Genomic DNA, 14388 nt, shown 5'->3' on the forward strand with positions numbered 1-14388 from the left:
ATGCTGATTTTGGAATACTGTCCAGTGAAACTATGCATGTCTTTTAGAAACAAAAATCATGGCAACGGGAAATTCTGAGATTATGTAGGTAATAGGGAATACCATGAAGCTTGAGGAAATGAAGAACTATATTTTTTCTAGGGATGTATTATATGTGTGTACAATAGATTTTTGAATGATAGTCTTTAGATCAAGTATTAAGAGATAGTATAGATATAATCATTGTGATGTAACTTTATAATTGTTTTCCTCTCTGTCACAACACCTTGGTATTAAATATAGATGACATCAAATAATGAGTCTGACCAAAATTTCATCATTATAGAAATGTAAAGAAAACATTCATTACACAGTACATTACTTTCCAAAACTTGCCAAAAGATGCACTGTGAGAGAAAAATTTATATTTGGTATGCTTTTTAAATGCTCCAATATCTCTTATTTTAAAGTATTCTAATACCACAGGTGAACTTAAAAACAATTTCTAAAAGCATAAGCACTTAAAAAAATCCAACTTAAAATTTTATTCTCTTTCTTCTCTTCTAAGGTCACTATTTCTATTTCGAAGACTTCTTTCCTTTCATTTTACCTATAGAACTAAAGATAATTTTTCTTGGTTAGTACCTATCCTTGATCTTCCCAAAGAGGAAGGAAGGAAAGAAGGAAAAAAGAAGTAGTAGTCAGTGGTTACAAGAATATTTTAAATGCCCCTGGCATGCAAAGGTTAGGATCAACAGAATAATTTATTCTGCCTGAACTATTATGAAGATTGTCTATATATGCCTCTCCCCTTCCAGGAAATTTAGATATTAGCCTTATCAAGTTCCTTCAAATTGCTATTTTTTCTAGATTTCTATTTTCAGCAAGGAGTTGCTATTAATGTCACCAGTTAACGTGATTAGCTAAATTAGCAAATACAAAGAAGAAAAACTCTTAAATATGTTTAAATAGATAACAGGTTTGATTGTACCAGCTGGTTCAATTTATTGAACTGGTTGAAAAAAACAACTTGTTCTTTCAGAGGAAAAAAGAAATTAGTCAATCCTGTTGTTTAATTTGACTGGATAGTTATTTTATTAACTGGTAAATCATAGAAAACATTTCAATTGGTTTATCATACAACTGTCATCTGGCTAATTAGTATGTCCTGTGTCAAGTAAAGCACATGGTAAATATTAAAATATATTCAGCATATTTTTATCTACTAATTGTACTATTTTGTCAAGCTAATCTAAACTAAAAAGCAAATATTCTTCAGAATCTCATTAAAAAATCGACATTAAGCAATAGAAAAAATAAAGTATATTAAAGTAGAAGCTTCATGGGAAAATGGAAATAGCTACCTAACCCCAAAGGAAGTATTTGTTATAATTTAAAATTATAATCTCTCAAAAATTTTCTAACTTTGGACAAGAATTGAAAGAGTATAAACTTAAATGACTAAAAGAATGAAAGGCAAAATTTCACTAAATCAAGCAGAGAATAAATGATGCTATTAGCTAAAATTATCAGTGGGGCACTCCTAGTTGTAACAAATGGCATTAAAATTACACCTATCACCAATAACCATTTATGTGTATGAAAATACAGAGTGACAAATAAAGCATCCCTCAAATCAAAAAAGGTGTTCTTTCGGCATTCAATTCAAAATTTAATAGGCATATATTTTAGTTTCAGAAAAAATTCTAAATGTGTAAGTATAATAATACAGAAAGATAGTTTATCCTCTCTTGGCAACATCTATTTTCAATAATTGTTCATAACAGTATAAGAAAAGCAGTTACCACTGTATCATTAAGAATTTCCAATTTAGAATAAAAAGTAAAAATAAAGGGTAATTTTTTTTATTTTACCACTTTGATTCTTTCTCTTATATTGGTAATACTGTATGAAAAGAGAATTAAGAACCATTATCACTTATGAATAAAAGTACAAGGGTATTTTAAGTCTGCATCTTGTGACTCAAGTAAGCATGAAGCTTCAGTATGACTCGATCCATTATGGTATGCAATCATGAATGACATGGATCCATTTTACATGCTATACGAAGGGGTTTATTTCTTGGAAGGGCCTTGTCATAACATTTAGTTTTCAGATCAAAATGGTCCAACCTCCAACGATTCAGTGAGGCTCCAACAGGGAAGATGCATTTGCATTTATGTTACTCTCCTAAAACAAGTATATGATAGATTTCTGGGGGCACTGGTATGCATCTCTTAAAATATACGAGTCCTAAATAAAGTGATCATATGCATCTCTTCAAATGTAAATATATAACCTTAGGTCAATTCACGATAATTACTACTGTCAACAGGGCTCAGAAATCTACTAGGTAAAATGCATGCATACATTTTTCATATTTTCAGTTTCAACTACATAAATATTTTCAATTTGTATCCCACAATGTAGTATGGCAAAAATCTTCCTCTGAATCATGAGTGATGACTTTAGTAATAATATCCTACTCATCCAGTTTAAATGTCATTGGAAGATTGTGATTATTGTAAAATAAACTTTTCAGCTTTTGTAAAGGATCACTGAAATCTCACTTTACATCCTCTGATGGCTCAAGACTTTTTGTTCTATCCACAATTCTAACATCTATAAGGTAACTGAGCACATCTGGAAGATATCAGTGTACTTCTGAAACCCCTATGGTCTTAAGGACTATAAGAAAAGAATTTCCATACTAAAATAAGTACATTTGACGTCGAGGTTTTACTTGAAACCATTTACATTTTAGCAACTATGAGCAAGCATATCTTAATTTAGTTGTCTCTCTGTCTGGTAAGTGACCCAGCTTTCATAGAGCTATAGAAAATCTTGAATGAAACCAATGACATAAAGAGTCCCAACGTTAAAGATTAAGATAGTGCATTACAGATTATGTAGTTATCTCTAAAATTCACTAATGCAATTATCACAAAGACCTTGCTTTGCCTTCCAGGGGAAAATACCCATTGAAATATGAGTGATTACGTCAAGTATAAAACCTGGCCATTAATTTTATTTACTCTTAGGAATAAGCACAAATGCATCACAATGCTACATTATTCTAGCACAGAACATTCACACAAATCCTTACTCAGTTCAAACACATCTTTATTGTAATTCCCCACACAAGTACCAGAATATTGTTTTATGTTAGCAAGTCTCTTCTTAGTCATCTAAACAAATGCCCCATAGAAAATGTATTCTGGATTTTGGGAGGCAAGACGTTGCATATAATATTTTAAGTTTCTTGACCATATAAAAATGTTAGATCTAATTTGGAAATTTATTGAGCATACTCTTTCCTGGGTAAGTTTTTCTTCAGTAGGAAATTATTTGAAAAGAACCTAAGGAAAGTACATGTATTCAAAATTCTCCCACTTGTTTTTTTCACAGCTTCTCCTAGAATACAAATTTATAAACACAAAAGAGTCTTCTTTTATGAGCATGTAACCTCCCCTTTCCTATCAGACTACCAAGAAAACAAACATTTTTTTCCAACCATGGTCTTAATTAGGAAACCATATCTGTATAGGGTAAAAAATAGACATGTGTGCATAAAAATATGCATATAGTTACACAATATATAACTAATAAAGATGTCACACTACAAAATGGCTTTTTCCACTGAATCATCATTGTGCTGAGACTACTACCAGTGTATTTATTCTTATGCTGTCCAGTCTTATTGGCATAGTTAATACTGCAACATTAAAACCGGACTTCCAATTTTTTTGAATTACAATAAACATCATTTTTAGAATGTAAATTAAAGAAAGAATGGGAAACTAAAGAATAAAGAAACTAAAAAAAATTGCATTATAGGTGATTATTTGTAGTCAGTGTTAACTGAAAGCATTTGGCTGAAAAACACAAATGTAATTTAGATCCTTTAATTAATTTGCTTAAACTATTGGTGAACGAAAATTTGATGTGACAATTGCTTGCAGCTATTTACTAACTTGAGTATGAAAAACATAATTGTTTCTGCCTCCCAGTCAGAACAATTACATTTTTAGTTAAAATTTATTTTCTTCTCTAGTGTCATACCTCATATTAGTTATCTTCCTCTTCAAAACACACCTTTAAAACAAAACTCTCAGAAATGTGAGCTTTGTTACTGTTTTTTCAGTTACCCCAAATATAACTTTGATATTAAGATAAATTATATTACTGCTTATGCTTTTTGATTTTTACAGAATGACTTCAACCATATCTGTATGTATTTGAAATGTAACATAATCGATTAGTGTTCTTCAGTTGTTACACCAGTTGATAGACAAAATCAACTGCTATGACTATTGGCTTTCCATTTCTTTTTCCGCTCAAAGTTAAGTATCCTGTAAAAATTGCATGAAGGTAATGCTAAGCAATAAAATTTTAAGTAAAAAGCACAAAAACCACACAAGAAACTATCACATTGATAAAGATTTTTGGATTAGAATACAGTTGAGGAACATAAGTCTAATGACACAGCTTGATGTTATTTTATATAAAAATGCGTTTAATGAAACCTATTAGTATGATAAGCTCCAGCATTGATTTTAGTGATCATTTGAGATGCATTCTTACCAAAAAAAAAAAAAGCTGGGTTCTTATATGTTTTTAAAAATTGTTTCTTCCCAGTGATTTCATTCAACATTCTTGTCAGTGTCTAGCTAATTCTCCCATACATCTCTTTTAAGAAGAAAATGACACCGCCCGTGCATGCTTGTGACCTACACACACTAAATTTAAAACCACAAACATCAAAAAATATACCTTGAGTTTTGCCCATAGTTCCCTGGGATTTTTTCATTGAATTGGAAGAACTTGACCATAAGCAATCACCATGCTTACCAAAATCCAGGACATTAGTAGAGGATGCTACTAAGAACATGTTTTTAAAAACAGCTCTCACAAATAAGGGAATCTCTGGTTTCCTTTCTTAGAATAAAAGATTCTATCTCAGGTAAAACATCTTTACTATTTATAAATGGGTACAGATGACAACAGAATTCAATTCCAGATTAAACCTGCTTGTAGTATTTGACCAAGGTATCTTTCAGTTTTATTGCAAAATGTTTGATAAATCAGGAATTTAAAGAAAAAAAAAAGAGCTGCCAAATTTCATGAAATGTACTAATGAAATTGCTCTGTGAGCATGAAGCTGAATTGTATGCTTTTGTTTATTTGGCTATAATTCCATGATTTTCATAAGAAATTCCAAATCAAAATTCACCATTACAGTTGATTAATATAATAAAAGTTACTATTTTTTAAAAATACTTTTTAGAAAGAATTTCTTTCATTAAAATGTGGAGTATTTCTTAACAATCTTCTACCTTAGGGTAGATATAGTTATATTTTATTTGTGTAGGTATAAATTATTTCCTTATTAGTTTAAAAAATAATTATTCCTTATGTTAGAACAAAGTTGATTTTTTTTTTGAGATGCATGTTTTAGTGTCTACCTACACACTATACAAACTTTGCCATATTTTATCTGAAAATGCTAGTAGGTAAATTAAACCTGGTATAAGAAAAAGATGAAGTAAACATATCGAATTAAATCAATGCCACAGATAGTTTCTATTTGTACCCTTTAAATAATTTTTAGTAGACTGTTGGTTTACCTGATAAAAAAAGAAATGGCCTATTGTCCAATTCTTCAGGTTTGAACACTGGAGACTTATATTTAGGTGAGTTAATGGGCATTTTAGCTCCAATGTATTTGTACACACACTAGAAGCAAAAATGTGATAATGGTGCTTGTGTCTGCATAAAGGATTGTCACTACATTAAGCACTTATGTTTCACATTCGAGATCCTTTCTTAGCCACTAGGAAAAATATGTGGACTTAGGCAAAGTAACAAAAGAGTCCAAGACCACCTGCAAGACCTTCTCATCCCACTATTTCTTTGACTTTTCCCCCTCTGGAGGTTGTCTACCTTCAATCTCCAGATCCTGGTACCCTCGGGTTTTGTCCATCTTTGGTTGTATCAAGATCTACATTCTATAAAAATTCTGACCAGATAGTTTCCATTATGCTTACACTGTCTTCATATTTTAACATAGGCCAATGCCTTAAGATAAAGAAAGAACTCAGTGATGGTACAATTTCAGGTCTTCGAAACGGGTTCCAGGGAGATTTGGTGGTAGTGCATGAGAGGACTTATTCATTGCTCTTACTCCTAATATCTTGTTTTACCACCACTAGGAAGTATTTAATTAAAATGCATACTCTTCCTTTTGCTCTGTAAAAAGTTCAACCACTGAGGCAATTTTCAAAGAAATTGAAAGCATGTCCCCACCTCCTCCTATAGTATTGTTTATCTATAAGGGGTTGAACTTGGAAAATATATATCGGGTAAACTAAATTCAGTCGAAATAACAAATTTATAAAAATGTCAATACATATAAGCACTTATATAAATGCTGATGTTCTTTTATCTGATTTCAGCATTGTGGAAAAGCAAATCTACAAATATACTCAGAATAACTGAATATACGATGGGGAATAAATATAATTAGTGACTTGATGAGGCATGTTTCTTGGCATTTGGGTATGGACCTAGAAACCGTGCCTTAAAATCTATTATAATTATAATTATATTAGATTTGTATAGATTTATATATTTATAATTATAAATATAATATTGTAATTAAGGAATGGTGTGAGGTCATTTGAATAAGTCTTCATTCTCTACCTTTTAATACACACACTAAATGCATATGTAGCAAAAAAGAAATGCTGGTTTTCCAATTATTTTAGCATTTTATATAAAAATTGATTCTTAACTGCATACTGTCATTACCTTAATTTTCTATTTTGTGCTTATGGAAAAGAATCTAAAAGAGGACCAAATTATCAATTTATTTTCTAGAGATATTCCCTCAGAGTTCATGGATCAACATGAAACTAGTGTCCTTTTGGTGTTCAACGTGAAGTAGAAGAGACTAGAGAGAAATTGGTAAATTTAACTACACATATAATAGAGAAGAAAACCTAATGGCTGAAAGTGTGGGCCTCTTCTTCAGGGTTCCAACTCTCAGACTTTGAAGAAGGATCTTTAGGGAAGACATATCAATAGAAAACTAGAGAGTGAAACGACAAAGCAACTTATAATGCAGCAAGAAAATAAAATGATGTGATGGGAAAGTCTGATCTGTTCATCTATGGCTTAATGAGTCAAACATCGAACTCTGAACTTTAATGACCATCAAAAATCTTTAATAATAAACATATATTGCAAGTCAAATGTATCTGGAGATATTAATACAGTTTTACATATATTCATTTGGAAATTAGATTCACATTAAAAATTTAAAGACCTTAATGTTAGAACATTTTATATGCTTTTATGTTATTTAAGTATAATGCAACTTTGAGGCCAATAAGTAGAAAAGTTTTAAATAATGAGAAATCATTATAATCTATAAGGCTATTCATATGTAATGGAGAATTTAGGATTTTAGGCGGGGAAAATTCTAAGAATGGTATAAGGTACTAGTACAGAGTTTAATATCAATTTATATAGCAGGGGTAATGACATTTTCATATATTGTTTTTCTTTTTAATCTGAATAATGGTAAGTGTTCTATTTCAATGGTCAATTTAAATTTTTAAAAAGTAGATTTCTAAGAAAGGTCATAGCCTATTTTAGAAATGTAGGTTTTATGAAGGACAAAAATTTCTTCTATGATGTGTTTAAAGATTATATCCTGACTAAAGTGGAAGAAAATATATTGCTTCCTTATCTTTCATCAATCAGAATCATATTTTTATAATTTCCTAGATAACTCTGCTTCTTAATTAATATAATTTATCAACATCCAGAGTAATATTTTAGAGTAATGTTTCAGGCTGAAGAAAAATACAGAATTGTAATGCAACAATTTCCCTATTTTTGCCACCCTAGAGGGTGGAAAAGAGAAAAATGATCAGTCAGGAGGAATGTAGTAGGTACGTTTTAATTATTACCTAAAACTTCCTTTACCTATTGTTCATAAATAACTATTACTATTTTATGACCCGATTTAAAAGAATTCTATAAATTGTCATCTAGTTTCTTCAAGAAGTGTATGTAGGTATAATTTTTAAATAGAAGATTACATAAAAAATAAAACCTTTCATTTTTATTTCTATCCATATTTTGCCTTGAAATAATGTGTGGGTTTTTTTTTTGAATTATGCTTTTAAATGTTTACAAATTAAGGCAGGGTTCTTTATCATTTGGGTTTTGGTTATAGAAACTTTCATATTTTATCACAATTAAGCCTATTAGGATAAGCTGTGAAGAGATCATTTCATAAACAAATTTTCAAAAGCATACAAGATTAATCCATATGCTGCTGAGATGAGGCACAATAAAGAAGCATTACTGAGATAATCTATGGCTAAAATGATGGTGTATGACTTATGATTAAGCTTCATTACCTGCAGAGCAAGGGGCTTCCATCTCATATTTTTCAGTAAAGCTGGTGCTGAGGTAAGCATGCTCTGAGGTCGCTTTTTCAAAGTTAAGATAACACCACTCGGGTCCTCTCGTAGTGCATTCACCAAATTTTTCAACTGCCACCCCACCTGGTAACCAGCAAAATCATTACAATAAAATTGAGGTACAATATTCAAAGATTTAATGTTTTCCCCCTTTAATAAGATTAGTAAAAAAAAAAAATGAAAATCACATAATCGGTGCACCATCCTATCAATTTTCAGGAGATATATATTCAAGAAAGAAATTTTATCTTCAAGTTGATTAACCATATTATTGCATTCGAGTCCATATCATTATGAAATAACCTAATGGACATTTACCATGTCAAAGTAGAGTCTAAAACATATCCTACCAATGGAGTAATTTAGAATTTAAAGAAATTATATCATCATTAATGTTGTGCAAGGTCTAGATCCAAGCTCTTCACAAATACCAGTTAAAAATCTGCATGCCTGAAAACAAGGATTTGGTGTGTCCTGAGCTTACAAACTACACCACATGCTTTCTCATCACCATCTTTTAGAGATATGTGGTACAAGTGTCTCTAAATAAGACTGATATTATACAACCAATAGCTGGTACTGACACACCAACACAACATTCTGATGCATGGAAGACAGCATCGACAAAATAAACCTTTTACCATGCTATAAGATAGGATAAAAAATGACAAGGCAATACTACTCCAATGCAGTACTATAGAAAAATGTATTCCAAACAACCCTATAAACTTAAAATATAATGTGCTATATTTAATGAAGCCGTTCTATTTGAATATCACCTCAAAACATATTATATAATTAAACCAAAGCGCTTGATAAATGTCCTAAAACCTGGCTCAACTGTTACCCATGTTAAATTACTTCACTCATCATCCTTTTAAAATTTTGAGCACAGAATAACTTCTGTTAGTTTGCTTTTAAGATGGACTAGATATACACTTACTGGGTAACTGAAATCCTAGAACTATGTTTTAAAGAAACACATTTAAATTATTTATTCTTCTGAGATTTAAACAATACATTTCACATTTAAAAGAAAGAAACTTTTATCCCAACTCTAATGGATTAGACTTTTCCAGGATGTGTTATAAAAATACACTGGGGCAAAATTTATCCTGGATTGCAAGCAGGTTTTAGCAAATGGTCTTAAAAATGATCTAGTTTCTTCCTAGGCATCCAAAAGAAAGGGAATGTGTGCTTTGTCTGTTATTCACCATGCTTTTGCCTGAAAGATAATGCTGGAAAGAATGAGCACTTCCAACAAAAGCAGCACAGATCCCCAGAGACTATGAGGAAGAGGAGCTCTGGGCACAGGCACTGTCGAATAATAGGAGACTTTGGTTTATATAATGAATGAAGATTCGTTTAAATTATAACCTCCACTATAGCTGAATTGAGTGATGGTGAAGAGAAAGAGTTAGGATAAAAAAGAAGCGAGATGTTATAATGCTTAAAATCTCAGAGATCTCAGATATTAGTCATTAGGATACTTGCCTAATATGAATTAGAAGCTGCCAGTTTTTAAAAAGTCACATTAATGCAGATTAATTATAGTAATGAAACTGGTCAAATGTCTTTTATTATATATAAGTGGGGATTATTATGCACCCAAAGGTATATTATATTGATTCCGATTCCTCTGATAGCTAAGTAGCATCCCTACAGCCATTTTTATAAGCCAAGAGTCAAAGCAAAGTGAGTTTAAATCCAAGTGTTCATTTTGCTTGCCAAAAAAAAATATGAGCAGATTTTGAGTTCCAGATTTGGAGGGAGAAAACATACTGTTTATACAAAGAGTTTATGAACAACTTATTAATGATAACCACATTTTTATCATTTATTTATTCAAATAATTGCTAACTATACTAAAGCAGTCAATAAGATGGCAATATCTTTCTTTCAGCATATCTGTTCTCAATAATGAACTACACAGATTTATATCCATCAACTTCATTTTATTCTGATATGATTACGTGACTACTTAAAAATATTTAAGGCTAGATTGTATTTTCCTGTGTAATGTTCAGTGCAATTTGATTCATCTTGTTTTTTCAAACTTTTTCTATTTTCTTTTTGAATATGCAATTCCAAAAAATAAAATTATTTTTCCATGAGAAAGTGGAATTATTTTTTGATAAAAGTAATAATTTGATTAATTTTAATTTTCATAGTTGAATGTTATTTAATGGCAGAAAATTATATAATTTTACTATTTTTTAATCAGCCTTCCCACTCTCATTGATATATTAGCAACATGTTAAACAAAGTAAACAAATATACATCAGGAACCATATAAAGTATGTATCTTTGGCTCCCAAATTCTACTTCCACTACTATAAGGAAATGATTGGAGAAAAGCGCAGGGACAAATGAGCAACATGTGTGTTGCAGTACTGTTTAAACCCATCGATAATTGTACATTATGTGAATGTCCACTAGTAAGGAACATAAAAATTGCATAGAAAAAGTCCCAAAATAGCAAATGTGATTCAATTTTACTTTTGTGAAAAAAAATTTATGTGTAGAAAACACAGGAAGATATACAATATCATTAACAACAGTTACATTAAAGGGGAGTAAAGGCTGCAATATGTATTTTCATCTTTATAATTTTATTTCAGAACTTTTGGCAATAAATGAGTTATTTTTATAAACAACAAAATCAAAGAAATAAGTGGACCTAGTCCATGAATATTAATATTCCAATTAGAAAATGATGAATTTTATTAATTACCTAATTAGGATGCTTTGTTATGAATGGAAAATTTCCATAAAATGTGCAGAACCAGAAGGACAACACTATTTAAAACAAGAAAAGTTGGTGATGGGGAAAGCATATCTGCTCTGTGCATTATACTTCTAGATGATTAGCAAAAGAAAAACAAATTTATTATTCAGTTGTGTTCAGTAAGTCAAGAGCTAAATTATCTGTTGAGTTTTTATTCAATGAATGATTTCAGTAGATACTTGTGCTAAGTCAGGTTTACATAGGAATTAATGACTGAGAATAAAGCTGGCTGAGTATATATTATGTATAACATTTTTCTCAATATTATAGGGAGGTTTTAGCTCTATCAGTTCCATCCCAGTACTCGTATACACATAAACAACAACCAGACCTCATGCCTCTTATTCAAATAGTCCTTTTTTACCTTTATCCTTTCTCAAACTCCCTAATTTGGATAATTTCTTTATTATTTCCTATCTTCTCTACTATATATAATTCTTAACAATTGATCCCATTTATTGGATTGTACCATGTTCTATTCACAGGCAAATATGACATGGTCCTAGAGCTCTAGGAAAAATGATTACCAGCTCTGGTTCTGTGATATTCTAACATATCTTCAGCCATATAATGAAATGTAGTGAATTCTTGAAATTAATTTATTTCACTTTAACAGTTATGGAGATAATTATGGTTGACAGATTATAGGGGGATATAACTAAATGGTATGATAAAGTGAGGGAAGTATGTATGATACAACTTCAAGAAATTTGGGAGTCCCCTTGTTAGGGGTCAAATGTAATGGTGTATGTATATTGAAATTGGTAAAATATATCAATGCATGTTAACCATTTTTCGAGATTAATTTTCCATTTTCTCATTTAAATTTCTGGCTACAGTTTTAAAATATTAGGCAGGATACACCTGAATTAGTAACCATGTTAAGATGTATGAAAAATAATCTGGGAAATAATTGTAAAATATTCTTTACATTCGCTGCAATGAAAGACTTTTTGTACTGGGAGATAGAGGAAGCTTTGAATGCAAAAGGGATCCTAGTAGACACTAATGTAGGCATACAATCCACTAATATGGGAAAGAATTAAATAAATTTTTTAAGAGATAATGGTTATGGATACATATGAAGAAAAACATTTTAATAATCAAAGACCTCCATAAAGGAACTGGCTGTCTTGTGAAGTAGTGAATTCAACAGCAAAAAAAGATGTTTCAATATTCTTGCACGGGCCAAATGATTACATTTCCAAAGTCACAATTCATTCTAACTCTAATACACAGAATGGGTAGGAAAATGTAAATAGATGATAGGACAACAGATTAGCTTGAGTAAATAAACGTGGTCCTGGTACATCTCTGATTACTTGTCCTCTATTGTTTCTTCTTCCTCACAACAAATAAATGTAGGCATTTCCTGTAGGCTAAGCATCAGATCCCTTTCTAATATTTTATGTGGTCTTCTTAACAATAATCTTTTCTCTTCCCAGAGCTTCTACTAACAACTTTCTGTATATGATTCCAAATCTTTCTAACTATCCTTGCTTCCTAATAAAAACTCAAATGATGTATTTCCAACAGTTCAGTTCATTCATACTAATAGCTTACTGGATAAAGTACCAATAATTCACTATGCTAGATTCTTCATATCTATATTACATTCCTTTTATTTTTGTGTGTTTTTTTTCATTCTTACAACAGCCCTATAAAGTAAACTATTAAACTCATTTTACATGTGAAGAAACTGAAGCAAAAAAGAGATTAACTCTTCTTGGCTAAGAATACAAATACAGTAAGTGTTAAAGCCAGAATTCACATTCAAGTCTGTTTGATTCTAAAGCATAAGGCATTATGACAGCGAGCATCCTCCCCTAAATATCCCATTGGTAGTTCAAATGAATCTAACATTTTAAAAATCAAACTCATTATCCCTACTCTCATTCAACAGCAACAAGAAAAAGTTCCCCATTACCCTCTAAAATTTGGAGTATGGACTCACCTATGACCATCTCCCTCTTCCCTTCTTTTAAATCCACGTGTCCTAAAGAATAGATCCTAGTAGCTAATGCCTCTTCTCACTGTCTTAGTTCTCGGGTATCTAATTGCTAGACCTACAACAGAGTGCTAACTGGTCTTTCTGAATCTAGTCTTTTGCAGCTCCAAAATACCACTGTAGTGTAAATGTTCTTCCCTTCAAAACCTTTGAAAAGCTCTCCAAAGGCCCAGCTAAAGAATCAATTCCTCAAATAGGTCCTTCATCAATATGGCCATAGCAGCTTCCTATTACTTCTCTTTAATGTGGTTCTCAAACTTCAGCATGTTAGAATCATGTAGAAGGCTTGTTAAAACACAGACTGCTGTTTCAACCTCCAGGGTTTTTGATCCAGTAGATCTGAGGTGGGGCCCTATAATTTGCATTTTTTTTACATGTTCCTAAGTGATGCTGATACTACTGGTCTGTGAATCATATTTTGAGAACTGCCATACTAGATGATGAACTTCTTAAAAGCAGTAACTCGCCCATGTCTAGTATATTTTAGGTGTTTAATATGTTTTTAAGATTCGATAATATAATTTATAAAAGCAGTAAGTACTTTGTGCCTTCCATAAAGTATGGATACAATGGTGCATGCAGTACAGTCTGTGCCTCATTACTGAGCAGAGGGGAGAGATGAGTGGGTAAATAAACAGTTTCAATAAAGTAGGAGAAGTAATTCAAAAGGGTGCAATGGGAGCCCCTAACAGGATCATCTAAACAATCCTTGAGTGTTCAGGGAAGGTTTCATATTAGTCTAAATTGAATATCTTAGGGGCTGGACAGGAGAAGTGGATGTGGAGGATGAGAGAGTGAGGAAAGCCATGAGACAAAGCATCACTAGTTTGAGCAACTTTCAGTAGTTCAGTATGGGTGGAAGAGTTGGTGGAGTAAGTATATGTTCTCCTCAAACACTGGGCTTTTTTTCCTTGGCCATGTCTTTGCTAAAGCACTCTTCTTTCTAAGTGCAATTTTTCTCCCACCTATAAAGTCTTATTCATAATGGCTCACATTAAATACAATATACATCACAAAGCCTCTTACAGGTAGAACCATATTTTCCCCGTGTGAATCTCATAGAACACTTCTTGGATCTTTCTAGTGGCATTGTTTTTCACACACTGCTTCTTATAAAA

General features: G+C 31.4%; 1 protein-coding gene across 1 annotated transcript in view; it reads right to left on the reverse strand.

Annotated features, from left to right (window-relative positions):
- The window catches only part of CNKSR2 (connector enhancer of kinase suppressor of Ras 2), a 265051-nt gene that overhangs the window by 106392 nt on the left and 144271 nt on the right, over positions 1-14388 (reverse strand). Inside the window, exon 9 of the mRNA XM_039852288.1 lies at positions 8412-8558. Coding sequence (XP_039708222.1) covers positions 8412-8558 — 147 coding nt within the window. The remainder of the gene's footprint in view (positions 1-8411; positions 8559-14388) is intronic.

Source organism: Pteropus medius, unplaced genomic scaffold (assembly GCF_902729225.1).
Source record: "Pteropus medius unplaced genomic scaffold, Ma_sr-lr_union100, whole genome shotgun sequence".
Classification (NCBI taxonomy): Eukaryota; Metazoa; Chordata; class Mammalia; order Chiroptera; family Pteropodidae; genus Pteropus; species Pteropus medius.